The sequence below is a fragment of the Caretta caretta genome, chromosome 2 (assembly GCF_965140235.1).
Source record: "Caretta caretta isolate rCarCar2 chromosome 2, rCarCar1.hap1, whole genome shotgun sequence".
NCBI classification, from domain to species: Eukaryota; Metazoa; Chordata; order Testudines; family Cheloniidae; genus Caretta; species Caretta caretta.
Genome location: NC_134207.1, coordinates 213522991 through 213544485, shown reverse-complemented (window position 1 = coordinate 213544485; position 21495 = coordinate 213522991). Strand labels below are relative to the sequence as shown.

The 21495-nt window shown below is 37.6% G+C and overlaps 1 protein-coding gene across 2 annotated transcripts in view; it reads right to left on the bottom strand.

Annotated features, from left to right (window-relative positions):
• Positions 1 to 2956: 2956 nt before the first annotated feature.
• SNX13 (sorting nexin 13) overlaps positions 2957 to 21495 on the bottom strand; it is a 167960-nt gene continuing 149421 nt past the window's right edge. For both annotated transcript variants that reach the window (XM_075125821.1, XM_048838325.2), the window contains 6 exons: positions 19235 to 19306; positions 15939 to 16084; positions 10580 to 10648; positions 7187 to 7299; positions 6361 to 6604; positions 2957 to 4581 (listed from right to left, as the gene is read on the bottom strand). In XM_075125821.1, the coding sequence (XP_074981922.1) occupies positions 4482 to 4581; positions 6361 to 6604; positions 7187 to 7299; positions 10580 to 10648; positions 15939 to 16084; positions 19235 to 19306 (744 nt within the window). In that variant the 3' untranslated portion in view covers positions 2957 to 4481. The remainder of the gene's footprint in view (positions 4582 to 6360; positions 6605 to 7186; positions 7300 to 10579; positions 10649 to 15938; positions 16085 to 19234; positions 19307 to 21495) is intronic.

Sequence of the window (21495 nt, the reverse complement as noted above, 5' to 3'; positions counted from 1 at the left end):
CCAAAAAAGGTCTCACAGCTTAAATTCCTGGTTTTATTATGGTTCCCAACTCACTGATTTTACTCTGGGACATGTGCTGTGACTCCCTAATGAGAATCAAAAAGGGCAATTGAGCAGATACATGGCTGAACCATCTGGCTGGACTCTTAGTTCTTCAAGCACTTGACGTTAAAATATCTTGCTTGCCCCTCACCTCAGGAGTTGTGGGCATTGTCACTGAATTTCTCCCTTTGCCCTTTTAGCAATTTCTCCCAGGCTAAAGAACTGCTGCCTTTAATCTATTCCCAATATGTAACGTGTTTCTGTTGTCTGACTAGTTTAATGGCTCAGGCACTTTTGGAAGTCAGCCATAGTAAAACAGACCCATCTCACACATTTTGTTTCTGGAGATGCACTTGTTTCTGGAGGACTCGCACTAACTTTTCCTGGGTAGTCAGCTGCCCTCATTCCCATTCCCCAAATTCTCTTTCACTGGTTGAATTTACCGTGAGCAGAACGTTTGGGACATGATACCTAACAGATCCTCCGGAGGACTGGATAAAATGGAATTCTTAGGATCACTTAACAGCTACTGCCAGATGGTGAGGCTTTTTGTAAAACTTTGGGGTGTGTCTGGGACCCAATTCTCTGTTGTTATATGTACCAGAGTAAAATGGGTGTAAAACACCACCATGTTGGAATGATAGCAGCCTACATCCACTCTGCACTTGTGTAAATAACTACACAAGGTGGAGGGCAACAGAGACTGAAGCCCCTAATTTTTTTCCAAGTTTTTTCTATTGTTTCTACATTAGAAATCGAAGGCCTTGTTTATCCTTGCAGGAGTATAGTGGATATAAGACTGCATAAGACCTGAAATCTGAGGGAGGGAGAGGGAAAGTGGATTTGTAGACAATGTTTTGCTAAATAAATAAATAAATAAATAGGTGTTTTGCTGTGATTTTGCTGTTTTGTTATTTAAGCTCCTGCCACTTAGCATATTCTCTTTTATAAAGATTTTAAACACCTCCATCCCCTTCACCTGATGCTCAGAAAACTTCCACTCCAGTTCACGACTCTTCCAAGGAGCCTTCCAGCTAAAATGTTTGCCTGAAGTTTATTTTCCTATGTCTGCATCCTTTAGGGCTTACACAAGGAAAGTTGTGCCAACCAAGAAAAAATTGTTTTCTCCTATGCTCTGCTCATTTGATACAGCAAAACATGTCATCATTCACAGTTGAGGGCATGCGTGGGATCAAACCCTTAATGAACATAACAGCGTTGCTAACCCACAATATTATGAATCTCATGATATTTGGGTATTGTCTTGTAGGCCTGGTAATTCTATGAGAATCTCTGCTTTCTTTTAAGCAAAGTAAATCTCTAGCTCTCATGGTTGAAATGAAAAGCTTGAAAACATGACCTCAGTGCTCCCTAAAGGCTCAAAAAAATCAGAAGGCCAATACCTCCTCTTGTCAACACATACACTTTAAAAAAAAAACCACTCATGTTTTTATAGCCAGCTTCCTTATTTATTTTGGGCCAGACCCATGATTTTTTCAGTGCCTTGAATTGGCAATTCTGCATAAACACAGGGATCTACTTGTATAATTAAACCTATCCTTTGGAATTAAATTGTTCCCCATTCAGATCCTAAAACTATGTCAAGTGAAAACTCCAGTTAGCCCTTCCTGAAGTAAGGTATCAAAATGATTAACAGAAATTAGTACGTGAAACTGTTGTATGTGAACAATTCCTAACCTCAATGGACCATAGAAATTTAAAAAAAGCTTTGCAAGAAAACTAGTTATTGGAGATACTTAAATACTAAAGTATCCAAATATGGTGAATTGGGGAGGAAAAACTAAAATAGTACAAATGGAATATTTCATGAAACTAAACCTTAATTTTGAAATATTTAGTAAAAGTAGAGTCACACTGTTTTCATTACGTAAGTTCATTTTCTTTTCTCTAAGGGATACAGCAAGAAGTTTGAAATTAGAAGAGTCAAAGTAAGTCATGGTTTGTGCATAATATAAATACCAGCTCCCCTCCCCCTTTGCCAGAGATCAAAGACCATATAAATTAGACATAATATGGTATCTTGGAGGGTAAAAACAAAATAAAATACATACATATATCACCTTAATGTAGCAACTAGCAGATGCATAATTTTGTAGATGCAACAGAAGGAATACCTTTTTAAAGAAAGCAGTTCTTGGGCAAGTGTTTTTATTTTGAGTAATCTAAAACGATTAAAGTTCTTGTTGTGAAGTCTTACTATCACTAGTGGTAGCTGAAATAAACATGCATATAAATTGTCAGTGAGCAGCTAATGAAATCCCTGAAGTGTACATTCTGTAACAAAAGTGTAAATTAGCTGAAAATAGCCACAGTAAATAGTTTACAACAGGGTCAATCAAATGATATCTTTGTGGCTCCAAGATCTCAGAACATCTTTATCATGAATGTGGAACAGCTGGAATATATATGTGTATGTATCTCTCTCTCTCTCAAAGGTAACAATTGTGCTTCCATTGCAGACTCAGCTGCTGTGAAAATAAACCCAAGGGAAAAAGCCAAAGGATAAAGATTTTTTTTCCTAATATAGGTCCAAACATGTAGAATAGTTTGAGGAAGGCCTGCAGTTATTTGTATCTCACATGGCTTTATTGCTTCAATCTTTTTAGAATGTAGGTGCGAATATGAAACTGTGCCATTAACTTTTTTTTAAGAAGTGAATCTGTACCCAGTATTTACCAATAGCAATGACTTTGCAGACTTCTTCAGCACTACCTTTGGCAATTGTAACAAAAATATTCCTTTGGCAGATAGTTACAAATTATTCAAGCTCCTAATGTTACTAGGTAAAGCAGTAGTACCAAGTAGTGAGTTTTCAGACTGACATGTGATATAATGTTCATCTTCTGATGGGAAGGTTATTTTGAAACAAACCAATTACAGACTCAGCAAAAAATATTGTTAATTCTTTATTAGTGTAATATTTTTTCAGCTTTTCTGTTGGACAGGGCATAATGCAAACTCCAAATAAAAATTTAGAGTCCTTTGCCGTTCAGTAAAAATGACCATAACATTCTGATTCATGTTCGTTCTTTGTTAGTCAAAAGGAGGGGACGGGAATATCATTAGAACAATTAGGCACACAGCTGACACTTACTGTACAATGATATGCACAAGTCATTTATAACAGCTATATTCATAAGATGTGCTCTTTAGATTTTCCCTTGTTTTATAGGAGCCATGCTCAGTTGAGCAAAGATCACTGATAACAAGAGAGATTACAAGGAGTGTCAAACAAGACTTTTAAAACAAGTCCTTAAATAAACTGATGCACCACAACAGAATGTAAGTTGCTGGGTTAAGGAGACAACTTAACCTAGACCTCAGAACATTAAAAATGCATTTATTTTACAATTATTCAAATACACATGCGTTAAATGAAAATATTGCACAAAATTAAAATTTAGATTGTGGAATTTTTTATTTTTTTACCTTCTTAAAAAATTTGGTTCACATTCTGGTAGCATTAAAGTTAACTGTTTTGTTCTAGCAAACACCAGCAACACAAGCTTAGAATGAACCAAATGAAATGTTCAACTGTTCATTTTCTCTTAAAATGAATTAAGGCTAAAATAAGTGCATTTGTTGGTCCATGGCACAATTATTTTCAGCGGCTAGTAACAGCACGCAAATGTTAGGATATAGACCTTCCCAGTTAAGTGCTGTATTTTAACATTCAGTTTTGGGGCATTTACAGGGTAATATATAACACAGATTGGCAGGGTTGATTATTTTAAATGGTCAACATGTAAACCATTTAAACAGCACACAAACATTGATAAAAATTATTTATCTTTGATGGTTCCTGCCTACAGTTAAGAAACCACATTCTGAAATAAATAGTAGAAGACAAAGCCATATATATATATATATATATATATATATATATGCAGTAAATGCATTAAGTGTAATGACTTTATTAAGCCTGGTACACAATGTACAATTTGTGTTCCTGAAGAAGTAATTGTAAAATCTCCTACAATATGAGCATGACCACTGTTCTTCCAGAAGTCTAGCCTGGGTGCCGGTCGAGAAGAGGCATCACAAGTTTCACAGACTACCGTATTATCATTCTGATTTCAAAGTATATATGTAATTATTAACTGATTTACAAATTTAACTCAAAAATAGAATTTGGTATGGTTATATAATTATTTTTAGGTCTCTTTTCTAGTATGTATTTAGATACATCACTTTCCAATAGTTGATGTATTGTGTGGACTACCAAACACAAAGCCTGCATGATATCTTGTCCTTTAGATTTTAAGTGATACATACTGACATGGAAATAAGATTTAGACTGACATGTAAGCAATAGGAATTTCAACGATGGCCATATCTATTACCTTATATAAGAATGTGAGGAAAAATGGTTAATTCCAACAGCAGTGAATTATTATGTTTCTTTAGAACCTCGTAAACTATACATAGATGGGGCAATGGGGAAGAAATCTTCCACATGTGCTGTCTTTGCCTTCCTGGAAATCATAAGGGAAGGGACTTAATTTACAGTATGTAGATCTGCAAAAAAGAAAAACAAGTGCACTTGAGCACATGTATACCATATGACAATGACAGTGATACTCACTACAAGAGAAATACGATGAAAAAAATCTGATTGGAATCAAAGAGAAAAAAGAAAATCAGTATGGAAACTTGATCTGTTTTGATTCCACACCCAACCCATGAGGGCTTGTTTGGTTCCTCCCCTCAGAACGCTCCCATAAAAGTCCCCTTCCCCATCCCTCAGACAATGGAACCATATTTTGTTCTCATCTCACCTGAGGACCTTGGTTCAGTGATCCATTAAATATCCTACTTCGTATTTAGTATTAGTATTTAGAAAATATTTGTAAACATTTTTAAAAATGGAAAATAGACAATGGAGTGTGTATTGTTCCCATCCTTTGCCCTAGATGGTGGAGCTCAAGATAGAAGGGGAGTCCAAAAAGTAGGATGCAAACTCTGTCATATACTAAGGTCAAACAAGTGTAATTAATCTTTATTCTTGATCAGACAATTTTTATGGAAGTAAATGGATAGACTTGGGGCCTTTGTGTAGAATAGGTTTATTTATTAAAATTTTACATTATGCAAAAAATAAAAAAGATTGTTATTTAAAAAAATATTGTAGTTGTATTTCCTTTTTATATTTTCATATATACATTGTGATGCATTCAGGAATTTCCAAATGTTTGCACATGACTGTTTAATGAAGTCTAGAGGAATCTTGTGTAAGTCAGGCACCAAGAAATTCTAGCAACTTTTCATGTGAGGGGTACATAGCTATCCTGGGGCTATTTTAAATGAAGTACAACACAGTGGGCTTTTAAAAACAATTCTTAGTTTTACTGGGAAAAGTTGTGTGTAACTTGCTCTCCACTGCAAATTTCTACTCTTTTAGTTTGGTGTCTATCTTGCTTGGAGCATGTATCCCATCCCCTGTCACTGCCAATCTACTTGAGATATGCTTTAATGATAATACCAGTTGCACAATTTCAATAAAATTTGTATGCCCCTTTTCCATTTAAATTGCATGCAAACTGTATGCCATGTGCCATAAGAACAGAAGAGGGCCCTTAAAGCTACAAATTCATCAGAATAAAGGGTCTATTTTCTACTACACCTCTGCCTTGCACCACTGAAAAACAAAACAAACCAAGATATAATGTTAGTTTATTTTTTCAAAATAAACGAAGATGAAGTTAATGGAGGTGTAAAAGCCACGTTATCTCAACCTCTACTTAGTGAGTGTACTCTTGGGGACATACTGTAACATTTTTTTCCAGAAACCAGCTGTTCCAAAGACTTCTATTCCAAAGCTCAACCTTTACACAAATGTTGATCAAGACCCACAATCATAATGCAAAACAAACCCCACCTGATTCTCACACATTGCACAATCTCCCAGTGGTAAACTAGTCAAATCCCTCATGGTTACTGTAGTTGTGCTTTCCTTAGCCCTCAGCAAATACAGTCTGACACTTTTCATTGCTTGCAAACACCAATTCAGTCAGGAATGGAAGAAACTGACACTCCTTACATAACTGGCCAATATTCTTCTCAATGTTGCATGAAGATGCACCAAATCATTTGAGACACAAATCCCATTGTGGTAGTGGTTGCAATATAAGTGAGGATGAGAAGATCCACAGGTCTTATGGATGTATTAATAATCTAATATGTGACACTAAAAGACTGGTGCAGAAACAACAGCAAGTGAGTTTTAAGCCCCAGAGAATATGCCCATGACACTAGTCCTGGACAAACAAACACGAGCTCAATAGTTTGGAGTGTCACCTTTTCTGTAAGGAAGGCGCTTGAGTAGATTGTAGTCTCTGCTTGTATCTCTGCATCTGCTCTGACCGTGAATGCAGTTTGCTGAAGAGCTCATGGAATTTATATTGTGGAAATAAGGTTTCCAGGAAGCCCTCCAGAAAGACATATACCATCCTCTTATTTAGCTGAGTATGCTGAAACATTTCAAAGACGCGAAGAATGCCTTTCCGTGTTGTCTCAGCACCTATGATGTGCTTCAGTTCATCTACACAAATGACAAGAGTTACAGAAGTAGTTTTATACATATTTTAAGTATATATAGGTTAACTAATAGGAAAGGTAGAACTCCTTGTAAATCAACCATTGCAATATTCAGACAGAACCTTATGGGAAAGGGTTTAAAAGGAATGCAGCTTGGAGGCGAGAAAAAAAGTCGTTCCATTACAGTAGTACAGATCTCTGAATATGATGGCGCACTTTTACTTACTAGTCACACACACATGCAAAACAATGCTGCTATACATTTTACTGTCCCTTGGTATCTACACGCAGTATGCATGTCCAAGACCTAAAAATTAAATCTTTAGTTTAAGTTAATACTGAACTGGTTCTAAGAGAAACCTCAAGCTGTCAGACTGAACCAAAAATATTCAATCTTCTGATAATCCGTTAAAAATATGGGTTCAAATAGATATTTAATTACTCCATGGATATTAATTTCAGTACTTTAGCTTCTTTCACTTTTAAATAAAGATTGGGACCCCCATACTTCAACTTCAGTAACAATATAAAATCCAGTAATGTACAATATTAGTAAAAATACTAAAAATATTCAAAGCTCACTCACCTGGCATTATCTCCAGGAGTTTAGTTTTCCCTGCCACTCTCGTTCGCATTCTAATATCTTTGTCTCTGCGTGGAACAGTTTCAGCTAAAATGCCATTGGGCCAAAAGGCATCTCTGTAACAAATACAAAAACAAGTTCTTTAAAAAAAACACCTATTTTTTAAACCCTGTGAGCTACCTCATAGCATAATGTGAACAAACTGAAAGCATTCAGAGATTACATTAACCTGCAAAAATCTTTAATACTCAAAATGCTTTTGTTAATCATTTGAGGTGTAGTTCAGAACCGGTAGAACAAAAAATAAGAATTTCTTGCTTGTCAATTCTCTTTAAAAGGAACATAACTCAGCAATGTTACTAACAGTTGTATACTACTCTCTATGTACTCCAGTATGGGACTCTGTTGCTTGAGCCTCTTGGAAAAATTTATACACCCACCCCTTCTCTGCCAGAAACATCCAAATACAGCTGAATTTATTAGCTATATGTAACTTGTCTACAAATCACTTTATATCAATGAGTCTCTCTCTCTTTTAGGAACAACTTAGGCTCAAATTTTTTGGTAGTAAGACACAAGACGATGACTTGCTTTGGAATGTTTAATCTGTGTGACAACAGCGCTGCTTGCATTTTTTACTTTTAAAAAGGGTCCAAACCTTGGGCTTCTTTTTATTTCTATTTACAATTAGAGGACATATAGACTCTCAGTATTCTTAATTGGACAATTCAAGGAGAGAAATGAGGAAAATGTAGACAATCCTGCTATCCTATCAATGAAAACTGCCTTAAAATTTTGTCTATTAAGAAAAAAAATTACTTTTAAGCTTGTAAAAAAAGTTAACTTCTTAGTTTCAAAAGTACATTATCTAAGGAAACTTATGGACTGAAAGTTCCAGTCTCTGTAACTGTCTGCCTGCCTAGCCAATCTGACTTTATCTAGTCTATTTGCAACTGCTCTGTTGGATAAAATGACAAATACTGAAGTTACCTCACACTTGGGTCCATGCTATTTATTAATGACCAGAGTCAGAACAATGTAAAATCCACTTTTTGAGCTCTTACATTGCTGGCAAAGCAGTTTCAATTTGGTACATAACTGCATTCACGCACATAAAACATGGATCACAGTCTGGGGATCTATTCTACCTTTGGAGAAGCTATAAAATTCACTCAGTAATTCCAGTGAGAGATGAAACTTCTGCAACATCTTCAAATACAGTCTTGACCATATCTATACAGACTGGAAGAGTGTCCAGAAGACTAATGTCACAGAGCCTTTGTTATGGGGTCTGTTAGTACTGTCCTTTACATCTTTAGGTATTTCTCTCTTCAGATGAAAATACCGGTCAGATATTCATCTTCTTTGCTAAACAGGCAATCTTTGTGAACCACATTTCTGGAGAGCTCATCCTACATATCTTATGACTATTTTAGCATGTTCTTGAGGCTTCTACAAAGACAGCATTCTAAAAGTGATGTAGTACAAATAGATTCCTTTAGCTCATAATTTTTTTTTTAAAACCGATGATTACTCAATGGGCTGAAAGCTCCAAAGGAAAGTTCAAATGTTATGAATGTATAGACAAATATTAGTAATAACCTGTGGCAAGGTTTTAACTACAGTAATTGTTGCTGCTCCTGATATAACATATTATACACTTGCATGAACACAAACAAGCCACTTCACCCATCAATGGAGTGAAATTTAACTACTGTTTAAAAGTACACAACAATTTTGCAACAGTTTAGAACAGGTAGTGAATAACTTAAAAAAGGAGAATCGGGGGAACTACAGGCCAGTCAGCCTCACCTCAGTCCCTGGAAAAATCATGGAGCAGGTCCTCAATGAATCAATTTTGAAGCACTTAGAGGACAGGAAAGTGATCAGGAACAGTCAGCATGGATTCACCAAGGGCAATGGATTCACCAAGGGCCTGACTAACCTAACTGCCTTCTATGACGAGATAACTGGCTCTGTGGATGAGGGGAAAGCAGTGGGTGTGTTATTCCTTGACTTTAGCAAAGCTTTTGATATGGAAACACACTGTATTCTTGGCAGCAAGTTAAAGAAGAATGGGCTGGATGAATGGACTATAAGGTGGATAGAAAGCTGGCTAGATTGTCAGGCTCAATGGGTAGTGATCAATGGCTTCATTTCTAGTTGGCAGTCGGTATCAAGCGGAGTGCCCTGAGGGTCAGTCCTGGGACCGGTTTTGTTCAATATCTTCATTAATGATCTGGAGGACGGCATGGATTGCACCCTCAGCAAGTTTGCAGAGGACACTAAACTGGGAGAAGTGGCAGATACGCTGGAGGGCAGGGATAGGATACAGAGGAACCTGACTGGACCAAAAGAAATCTGATGAGGTTCAACAAGGATAAGTGCAGAGTCCTGCACTTAGAATGGAAGAATCCCATGCCCTACTACAGTCTAGGGACAAGTGGCTAGGCAGAAGTTCTACAGAAAAGGGACCTATGGGTTACAGTGGACGAGATATGAGTCAACAGCGTGCTCTTATTGCCAAGAAGGCTAATGGCATGTTGGGCTGTATAAGTAGGAGCACTGCCAGCAGATCGAAGGACGTGATCATTCCCCTCTATTCGGCATTGGTGAGGCCTCATCTGGAGTACTGTGTCCAGTTTTGGGCCCCACACTACAAGAAGGATGTGGAAAAATTGGAAAGAGTCCAGTGGAGGTCAACAAAAATGATTAAGGGGCTGGAGCACATGACTTATGAGGAGAGGCTGAAGGAACTGGGATTATTTAGTCTGCAGAAGAGAAGAATGAGGTGGGATTTGATAGCTGCTTTCAACTACCGGAAAGGGGGTTCCAAAGAGGATGGATCTAGACTGTTCTCAGTGGTAGCAGATGACAGAACAAGGAGTAATGGTCTCAAATTGCAGTGGGGGAGGTTTAGGTTGGATATTAGGAAAACCTTTTTCGCTAGAAGAGTGGTGAAGCACTGGAATGGATTATCTAGGGAGTTAGTGGAATCTCCTTCCTCAGAGGTTTTTAAGGTCAGGCTTGACTGGGATGATTTAGTTGGGGATTGGTCCTGCTTTGGGCAGGGGTTGTACTATATGACCTCCTGAGGTCCCTTCCAACCCTGATATTCTATGATTTTATGATACCCCTTTCCAAAAAAGAAAAATATTCTCTGTTCAAGTAATGAATAATTTATATATCATAAAATCTTTACAAATCAGGATATAAACTACCTATCTGAATCTTGTACAGAGGCAGAATTTCTGGTGTGAAGTGGACTTACTGTCTCTGACAGCTTAAACTGATTCCATTGCTGAGGTAGGAGGACAATCATTAAATATTAGTTGGCCTATACCGGTATAAGTTTAATATACTTTTAAAATAAAAAAAGGTATCTATAAAACACACCTGAAGCGTTTCACTGCATCTGCTACTTGGTCAGGAGAAGTCATCGAGTCAACGTGATCAACTATTTTTCTAAAATCAAAGCGAGACGAATTAGTGATTGCTCTCATTTTACTTTTCAAAGGGCATCAGGAAGAAGAGTTCTTTAAGTAAAGAGTGCTTTAAAGTAGTTAAAACTTCAAACAATATTCAAGAAAAAACAAAAAAGTGCATCATCTCTCCTTTTCACCATTCCACAGATTACATCAAGTTATCACACCAGAAAGCCTCTTGTTCATTCTCAGTCACTTAAGGTTTAAATTCACTCATTTTCCTTCCTCATTTTGAGTACTTCTAAAGTTAAATAGGTTTACCCCAACAGAAATAGGAAAGAAAAAGGATGAAGAAGGGTGGAGAAGAGAAGAAGCATACAACCCAGACTGCCATTAGGTAATTTACTCTCTTTCCCATCCTACAAACAGAACATTAGATCATTACATCACATTGATGCAGAAAGCAGAGCAATTAATGAATTTTCAATTTTCAGCCACTTGATATTATACCTTTGTTTGCTAGACTGAAGAGATCATTATCAAATTTCTGTTTCCCATATAGGTATGTATAGACTGCAATCAAGTCATCCCTTAGCCTTCTCCTTGATAAGATTAAATAGATTGAGCTCCTTGAGTCTATTCTTGAATTGTGGACACCACAATGGGACACACTACTCCAGCAGTGCCAAATACAGAGGGTAAAACCTCTCTACTACTACTATCCAAAATTCCCCTGTTTAGGTAGCCAAGGATAACATTAGTCCATTTGGCCACAGCATCTGACTCATGTTCAGCAGATTATCCACCATAACCCCAAAATCTTTTTCAGAGTCACTCCTTCCCAGGATAGAGTTCCCATTATGCAAGCATGGCCTACATTCTTTGTTCCTAGAATTGTTTGCTTGTGCCCAGTTTATGAAACATCCAGATTGCTCTGTATCAGTGAGCCATCCTCTTATTACCAATTCCCCCAATTTTTGTGTCATCTGCAAACTACCAGTGATGATTTTCCATTTTCTTCCAGATCATTGACAAAAATTTTAAATAGCATAGGGCCAAGAACCACATCCTTTTAATGATCATTCACAATTACACTTTGAGACCTTTCAATTAGCCAGCTTTAAACTAACTTAATTTGTGTTTTATTAATTTTGTATTGTTCTACTTTAATCAAAACGTCGTTAAGTACCAAGTCAAATGCTTTACAGAAGTCTATTACATCAGCCAAACTAGTACTCTCACCAAAAAGTTATATCAAGTTAGTTTGACAAGTTCTATTTTCCATAAACCCATGTTGATTTACATTAATTATATTACCCTCCTTTAATTCTTTGTTTATCAAATCCCATATCAGGTGCTTCATTATCTTGTCTGGGATAGATGTCAAACTGACAGGCCTATAAATACCTAGATCATCCCATTTACTGTTTTTTAAATGATGCCACAACATTAGCTTTCTTCCTGTCTTCTGGATCTTCCTCACTGTTCCAAGACTTACTGAAAATCAGCATTAACCGTCCAGAAAGCTCTTCAGCCAGCTCTTTAAAAACTCTTGGATGCAAGTTACCTGCACCTCCTTATTTATTAAAAAGTGTCTAATTTAGTAGCTGCTGTTTAACATCCTCCTAAGACAGCAGTGGAATGGGAAGTGTGTTGTTATACAGTATGACTTCATCTGGCTTGTTTCCAGAACAAAAATATGTATTGAACGATTCTGACTCTTCTGCATTAGTAATAATTCTCCCATTTCCGTCTAATAAATGACCTATACCATTGTTAGTATTTTTTTTCCTAATATACTTAAACTCCTTATCATCCTTAACTCTGGTAGCCATAGATATCTCCTTGTGGTCTTTTACTTACTTTACCAGTTTTCTACAATTCCTAGTTTCTGATTTATTTTCATTACTATCAACTTCCCCTTTCTTCCATTTGTTATATATTCTTTTTAATGTTTAAAGCTGCCTTCCCTTCTGAACTTGGTTGGTTTTAACTAATACAGCCTTCTTTTTTTGATTGTAGGACTTGGCTTTTAAAGTGTTCTTAAATAATTCCCAATCATTAATCACATTTTTCAGGTTAAATTGTTCCTCGCAAATTGATTTGGCTCAACTGTTTTCAGCTTTGCGAAATTGGCCCCTTTAAGCAGTGGTTCTCAGCCAGGGATCTGGAGCCCCATGGAGGGCCGTGAGCAGGTTTCAGGAGGGCTACCAAGCAGGGCCAGTATTACACTCACTAGGGCCCAGGGCAGAAAGCCAAAGCCCTGGCATATGGGGCTGAAGCTGAAGCCTGATCAATATAGCTTTGCAGGGGCCCCTGTGGCATAGGGCCCAGGCAACTGCCCAGCTTGCTACCTCCTAATGCCGGCCCCAGTTTTTATATGCAGAAAAATGGTTGTTGTGACACAGGTAGGCCGTGGAGCTTTTATAGCATGTTGGGGGAAGCTTCCCCTCCCCCCCACCCCTTACATAGTATAGGCAGGACACAGAAACAAGTAATAGCAGTTTTAATAGACTGTCACTCCTCCTTCCCTTTTGCCCACTCAATCCTTTTTAACTAGATTATATTGATTGTTTTTAACATTCCAGTCACATGAATCATCTTACCAGGTTTCAATAATACCAGCTACACTGAATTTATGCTCACAAATGAGCAACTCCTAGCGCTGGTGCACAAGCAATTAAAAATTTTCTTTTCTTCATGTTCTTTGATTCCTTAGTTAATTTTGTTCTCAGCACCTCGATTTTGTAATGAGTGCTCATATCTCCTCCTTTCTTCTTCACCACACTTCTGAGTTCACTAGAGTCATCTTAGCTGCAAGATATCCTGCAATGCAGTGTCATTAATGCTGATATGAACCATCAGTAATGGATCCTTGCTGGTGAACTTCAAAAGCCTATCCCATCTTAGAGCGACATCTCCTATCTTGGCTCCAGGAATGCAGCACACCATCCTGTAGTCCACCTCTACCTTGCAGAATGTGCTTCCAATTCTTCAGAGTACTGAATCCCCAACAAGGATAATTTGTTTTGCCTTAGATGGTTGGAGATCTCGGTGGGCAAGCTTGATTTTCTTTCAGATTTTCATCCGTGTCCCCCCTCATCTCTTCCCGTTTCCTTGGATTGGCTGGATTTTGAGAGATATATTGTACAGTTTCTACACTATGGAATTGGAGAGAGGGGAAAATCATAGAGGAGGTTTGACAGTTTATAATCACCAGAGGGAAGAGGTCAAGGTGGCATGTTATACAGCTGGAGACAGATGAGATGGTAGGCTGTGGCCACCAGAAAGAAGAGAATCAGGAGGAATTCCACACAGCTAGAAGGTTCCAATTGATTCTAGCTGTGTGAAATTCCTCCTGATCCTCTTCTCACTGCTTGCCATCCTCATCTATCTGCAGTTGCATAGAATGCCACCTTGACCTCTTACTTCTGGTGGTTATGAACTGCCCAACCTTGTACCTGGGAGCTAACTCATCAGCTTTTCTGATTCTCAGTAGCATTTCTATTTCACCTTCCAATCCAAGAATGTTTTCTTCCATTATAGCCACCAACTTCATACAGAGGAAGTACCTCCTGGCTTCAGGCAGGCAAGAAAATATGGCATGTCTGTTGCAGGTCACCACCACGGTTCCATTGCTGGCCATTGTGGAATCATACATAGACCTGGAACTGAAAGGAAAACCTCACATGCTCCCTCTCCAAACTCCCTCTGAAACTCTCCTGTTATCCGCCTTTGTTTGCGGCTCAAGTTTGCCTAGCAAATGACCTTTTATATTAAGTCTCCCTATTTACCTCAGCTTCACCCCTTACCACCAGGGTATGATTAACCACTCAGACTTCAAACAGCAGGGCTGATCAAAGGTCCAAGGGTCAAAGCACACAGCCCTTACCAAGGCACCAACACACACCTGTCTCAGTTGCTTACTCAGGGGCCCATGCCCAGCTACACAGCCCATTTGCAGAGAACAAACACATCACTCATCAAGTTCTGCTACCTCCAAGCGCACAAAAAATGTTTGGAGATAGCTATAGTCTTCCTGCTTCTAGGATGAAGAGGGTAAGTGAAATTATTCCTTATACAAGATTAATAATTTACAATTTGCTTTGTCTTCTGCTTCTTGGTGGGTGGAGTCATGGATTATGTAACAGTGTCCTATTAGCGGGATGGGGAAATAGGAGATTAGAATAGTGCTATTCCCCCCCCATCTTTGAAACTATTTGCGAGACAGAATACGGATTAAACAGAACTGAGTTTGTCTCTAAAGTGATTAAGCTTTTTAAAAGAAGTATAACAGTTCATGTACATTTTAATATAATTATAAAACAAAAGTCTTGGTGGTCTTAAATAAACCGCTTAAAATGCTGAAGTAGAAAAACTAATACAGTAAGTTCCCATATCATTACTTATTAGAGCTGAGCGGGGAACAGTTTTGCCATCCCACAAAAACTGGACATATCAAAACATTGTCCCATCCCAAATCAGATGAAAAGTCAAAATCTCATACTTTCATGAATGGAAAATCAAACACATTTTCAGTCTGAGCCAAAACATTTTGTTTCTGTAATTTCTAAATACAGTACTTCAACCATTTAATTTTTCCCCATATTATTTTTTTTAATGAACAGCCATTTCAAATGGGAAAACTGGAATTTTTCATTTTGAAAGCATCAAAATGAAATGTTGTCATTATGATTTATTTTTCCAAACTATTTTTGAGTCACAAAGTTCATCAAAAACCACCCCCTTCCCATGAAAAGTTTGAGCTTTGACAAATCGGCATTTTCCAACAAAAAACATCTTGTTGACACCACTTCTAACACATACTGTATAACTATGTACAATACATCCAGTCTGATAGATTGTAGGGCTTCAGTTTTATGAGCATTTGATTGACTCAATTGTTAAACAGTGCAAGAAGTAATAAATCTTATAAACAGTTGCACACTATAAAAAGTAAAGTTTACAAAAAGCTTACACAATGTCAACATTAGTTGATAATATAATGAATTCATACTTCTATAAACATATGCAAGAGCTTACTATTTTCTTGGAAATTACAAATTTTTAGAGAAGTTTAAATAAGACGCATTCCATGTCTTATGCAACAGACACTAAAAATGACGTTTTAAAAAATCTGCTTCCATCTCATTCCATCTTTAATGATCTGTGTATAATCTCAGAAAGAAAAAATTGCACTTAAGCAGTGAGCTTACATTTGCAGATGCACAATCAGTAGAACATTACAACTAACTAATAAAAGGATAACTTTCTAGACATGATTCACAAACTCTCATACAGCAATTGAGCATGAATAAAAAAGCTGGTACCTATTGATCGTGTCTCCATATGTTGCTCTAATAAGCTGTTGAAGTAGATTTTTTATATTTCTTCTTAACCACTGATTTCTCTCCTTTAAATCAAAGACTTCATCCATAAGGAGCAGCATTACTCTAAGAGGAATATTGTCGTCCACCTAGATATGGACAGTAAAAGGCAAAGTATAAACTGAAAACCTCAATTCCCGCTCAGGCAATTAAGGTAGCATCTACCACAATTGTTAAAGTTAAGAGTCTTAGTTCTTCCACACTACATCATACGCACTGTCTTTCTGAAAGAAGTCAATAATTAAAAGAGTTTCCTATGGTCTGAAATCTCTCTTCCCCAGGATGGAATCATTCATGGTTTTTATTTTGAAATTAAACTAGATTTTTAAGTATGGTCTTTTAAAAATATGTCCTAAAAGAAGAATCTGCTGCATTACTGAGGCCAGAATGGTAGAGTTCAGAACCAGTTACAGAAGGTGGCAGCAGTATTACTTAGAGGAGTTTCTTATTCTTCTCTTCTTCAGATAGCAACAGTGCTTCCAAGAGCAGAGCTGATGGGAAACTCAAGGAGTGGCTTTCGTCTGGATACCCTTTCTTTTGAATGTAGCAGTAGCAACAGTGGCTCTGAAAGGAAGGTGCCCAATTGCAGACCACTCTTCCATTGCTACAGAACCCAAACTTTTATTTTTTGAGTTCAATCTGATCTTGATGCAGAAATAAGCTGTCAGTGTCAGATGATTCCACAGGACCTGTGTTTTTAACTTAGTGGTGGGGAGAGAGAAAGGTCTGTTATTTTCAAATGCTTCACTGTGGTTCTGTAGTAAAAATTGTGTTTATTGTTAAAAGTTGCATAGGCTGCTATTTTACAGTGACGCTATATTTACAGAGATATTGCAAAAAGATTTATAGCTCCAAAATACTAGATATTTAACTTAAGAGGCTATTGTGAAATTGCAGTAACTGTCAATCTTTATATTGATGTTTAAAATATGTTGTTTTCAATTTTTATCTTAGCATTTTATATTGATATCCATCACTATAGTATCTGATGTCAAAAACAATCTGTAAAATCTGATAATAAATGTCTCTTTATAGGTGAGCAGTAGGATCTATTATCCATGTGCTGTATGTTATATATACCAAAATATAAGTGTACAGATTTACTGACCCTATTAGGTAAATAACTTCATTTTTATCAAATACATTTACATGTAAGACAATAACTTATCTAGAGCAGCCATTTCAACATGTGAAGTCAACTCATACTAGATTGTGAGTCAGCCAAAAGTGGTTATTAAAAAACAAAGGAAATCCATGCACAAATATTAACTGAGTTTCTTGGTTTTTATGCCAATTAGTATTGTTTTAACAAACCTGTACCGGCATGGAACATAAGAAAACTTACTGAAAACTTTTCCTCTGTAAATCTCTGACATAAAGGGTGAATTCACTTTGCTTCAGGCAAAAATTTCAAACTAAGCATACTATTCAGTCACATTTAAATATTTTACAGTACAGCTTTCCTCTTAAATGGAATTACTTCCTTAACTGATATTACAACATTACTATATTCTACTCCTGCAAAAGTCAATTGCAGAGTCAATACAACTATGGAAAATTAGTTCACAAAGTTCTAACTGCAGAGACAAACTGTTTTCACCTGTGCAACTCCATTATATTCAATGGGATAGTAAAGGTGTTTCAGAAGGCACAATTTGCCAACAATGGAGTTGCACAACTATAGTTGAGAGCAGAATTTCCACATGCAATTGGAACTAAAGCGAAGATTTGAAAAATAGTGCCTTATGCTTGAACGGAGCCTAAAGGACTTGGTGCCCAATTCCCACTGAATTTCAGTGGGAGTTGGGCACCTAACTCCCTAAGGAACCCTTGAAAATCCCAGCCTAAATCTATACACTTAAGTAAGTGGCTAGATTTTCAAAAGTGCTCAGGATGCAGCACCAATTACTGAAGTTGGGTGCTCAAAGTCTGGCCACATATTCAGGAACCTAAATATAGATTTTGAAACGTAATTTTAAGTGTCTCTTTGAAAATGTTAGCCTTAGTTCACAATTCTGTTAGTGAAATATAGGCCAACTAAATCTTCCTTATACTATTGATTATTCGCAATGCTAACAGAAGAGAAATGCAGTATTATTATATTATCTAAAGGTTTAACTATGAATTTCCTGGCATTGTGTGAAGTTCAGGAAAAGTTCTAAATGTAAAATATCCTAAAATATGGTGCAAAATTCAAACTTCCAAACACTAGTCTTTCAAAATGAAATTTTAAGACTAAGTAGATGCTATATTTTTTCAGAAAAGTTGAACTGCAGAAAAAGGGAGATACAGTAATTCAAACTTCTGCTCATTTAGTGCTAAAATGGTGTACACATACTTTCTATGTTAATTTGTTTTGGCTGAGCTCAGTGTTTCAGAATACAAGAATTTCAAAAGTAAACAGATAAACGATTGTATTAGATGAAATCACTGCAAAACAAAAGAACTGAAGCCTATGTTACTTGAGCAAAACGTCATTTACTGGAGTCCTGGTAGCAGTTATGCACATGAAGACAAACTGGAATGCTTTGATGTGACAAATAAAAATGTGAAGTGTGGAACAGGTGCAGATTTATAACCATGACAAATCCGCATATAATCACTAGTAATCTTAAGGGCCTTCAGTCCTAGTTACGGATAAAAGATTTTATTCAACTATGTTTCACACATATGATCAGTGTATCAATCAGAACACTGGGAAAATACCATAGCTTATGAGAACATCAAGAGCTTAACATTTTAAACTTCACTATCACGTTTCTAATATTTTTTCCTTTATATATTTCAGGGTCCACAGATTGAACATTTATTGTTTAGGAATTTTTTTTTAAAGTTTTCTTTAAAACAATTCTCTCTGATCACCAATACTGACGATGTTTGCTAGTTTTAAAGATCGCAGGATCAGATTTAGCTGAATACTATTCATATTGCAACCTTATTCTATCTTTGAGGATAGTTACAGAAGTAATAATAGGTAGGTAACATTTACCACATTACCATGCAAACAATTTTGTATTAAAAGGGCTTCTAAACATTTTAGAATGAAATATGTCAATTTTATTTAAAGTAAAAAATTTAAAATGTTCTGAAAGTACTGTTTCCAGTTTTCCCTCTGGTGTAATTTCTGATGCCAATAAAGTATAGCATAGAGCAAGTAAATAATACAATATGAAACAACACACACATTGGTACTTTAAAATTAAGTTGCTAAACAAATCTAAAATAAAAGTCAGACTCACATTGTCATCAAGCTGTGCTGCAACACGGCAGTGTTCAGGATCTGAATCAGTTTTCTGCATTAAAGGAGGCACCTATATTCAAAATAAAAAAAGACGTGATTATGGGGGGAAAATTAAAGGTCTCAAGGAAACCATCAAAGAGAATCTCTAATTATGACAGAACCAATTTCAAAATTTCAGATACAATCTTCATAACTGACTTACTATCACGCATTTTGATTCCAAGTTAGTGACATATCAAGATATATCAATGGTTGCATATGGAATTATTTTCCAGCACAGCTTGAAACATTTCCCAATATAGTTATCAAAACTGTACGAATATCCTCAAGAAAAAACCCACATGCACATTTATATTAAAAATTATCACAGAAACTCTCAAACCAGAAGAAACTGATGGTTAGTTCTATATCCCCTTTCAGATAGCGGCTAATTCTTCAGAGAAAGGTGTAAAACCAATCAATCCATACTGTAGAGCCAACAGTGGACATTTCATAGAATCTCAGAGTTGGAAGGGACCTTAGGAGGTCATCTTAGTCCAACCTGCTGCTCAAAGCAGGACCAATCCCCATTTTTGGCCCCAGATCCCTAAATGGGCACCTCAAGGATTGAACTCACAACCCTAGGTTTAGCAGGCCAATGCTCAAACCCCTGAGCTATCCCTCCCCCATTTCTTCCTGATCTCAGGACTGAAGCATGAGGATTCATAATCCTAGATCTCTCTTTGTGAGTATAACTGTGTTATCCTTATTTATGTAACTGGGAAGCTTTCCAAAAAGAGAGGCTCAGGGTGAGGTCCAATCTATGTTTTTTACAAGTAACAGTTTTGTATTTCATATGACCCCAGACTCAGTCTTGTCATTCCTGTTTTGAGGAAGAAGGGCCCTCACCTCGGCTCTTGCTATAGCTATAGATATATTAGAGGTGAGCTTTACAGACATAAAGCCACAAAGTACCTGCTTTGAGGAGCTTACAATCTTAATTATTTGCAAAAAAAAAAAAAAAAAAAAAAAGTAGGAGACTAGAAAGGATAAGGATGCAAGAGGGAAAACAAAATATTTTCATAGGATTTATGGTTGGCATTCATCTTGTTCCACTTTATATTTATACTTTTAAAATGTGCTATATTTTAGGGGTATTAGATCAGGTGTGAACAGGAGCAGATAAAGAGCAATTTGCTGGAAAGCAAGATTGTTTGGAAAACTGGGGAAAGAACTGTTCCAACAAAAGCCCTGTAGAAAGTTATAAACTTTCCATATATTTTTAAACAGCTGTATTAAACTGAATATAGAATTGTATCTCTGACAGGGTGACCAGATGGCAAAAATAAAATATCAGGACACATTATTCACAGCCCCCACTGGAGCGCACAGCCCAAGGAAGCTGCAGGTCGGGGTGCACAGCCCCAACATCAGCCCCAGGCCGCGGCACCTGCCACAAGCCATGGGTCGGGGTAGCAGTCCCTGCCATAAGCTAGGGGTCATGTCACACAGCCTCAACAGCAGCCCCTGGGCCCGGACCCTGCCATGGATCGGGGAAGCGCAGCCCTGCAGCAAGCCACGGGTCAGTGGGAGATGCAGGGCCCTAGCTCTGGCCCTGCTGCGAGGGGGAAGTCTCAGAACTGGGGGAGCGCTGGGGGGGGGGTGGTGGTTCAGGGTGCTGACTCCATGAGGGAGTTTGGGTGCAGGAGTGTATGTGGGCTGATGCTTATCTCAGGCAGCTCCCTGGAACTGGCCACATCTCCCGCTGGGTCCTAGGCGGAGGCATGGCCAGGTGGCTCTGTGCACTCCCTCACCCACAGGTGCCGCCCCCGCAACTCCCAATGGCCAGGAACAGGGGGCAGCACGCAGAGCCCCCTGGCCATCCCTGAGCCTAGGACCCAGAGGGAGATGTTACCACTTCCAGGGAGCTGCACGGAGCCAGGTAGGGAGCCTGCCAGTCCCGCGCCAACTGGACGCCATCGCCGGGCTACCTTACAATATCGGGACAAATGGCGTCCAAGTCATCCGTCGGGACGTGGACACAGAGTAAAATATCGGGATAGTCCCAATTTTATCAGGACGTCTGGTCACCCCAATCTCTGATAAAGTCTCTATATTATTTTTAAGCCACTATACAGTATCTTTTCATTGTTAAATTCTACAGGTTTGTAGAGTAATTCCTATAGAACCCCATTAAAACATCTAGGAGAGCCTGTTGATTTTTATCTCTTTTGAATACTTTTCCATGAGGTTGAAATTACATGGGATTTAGGGTGGAAA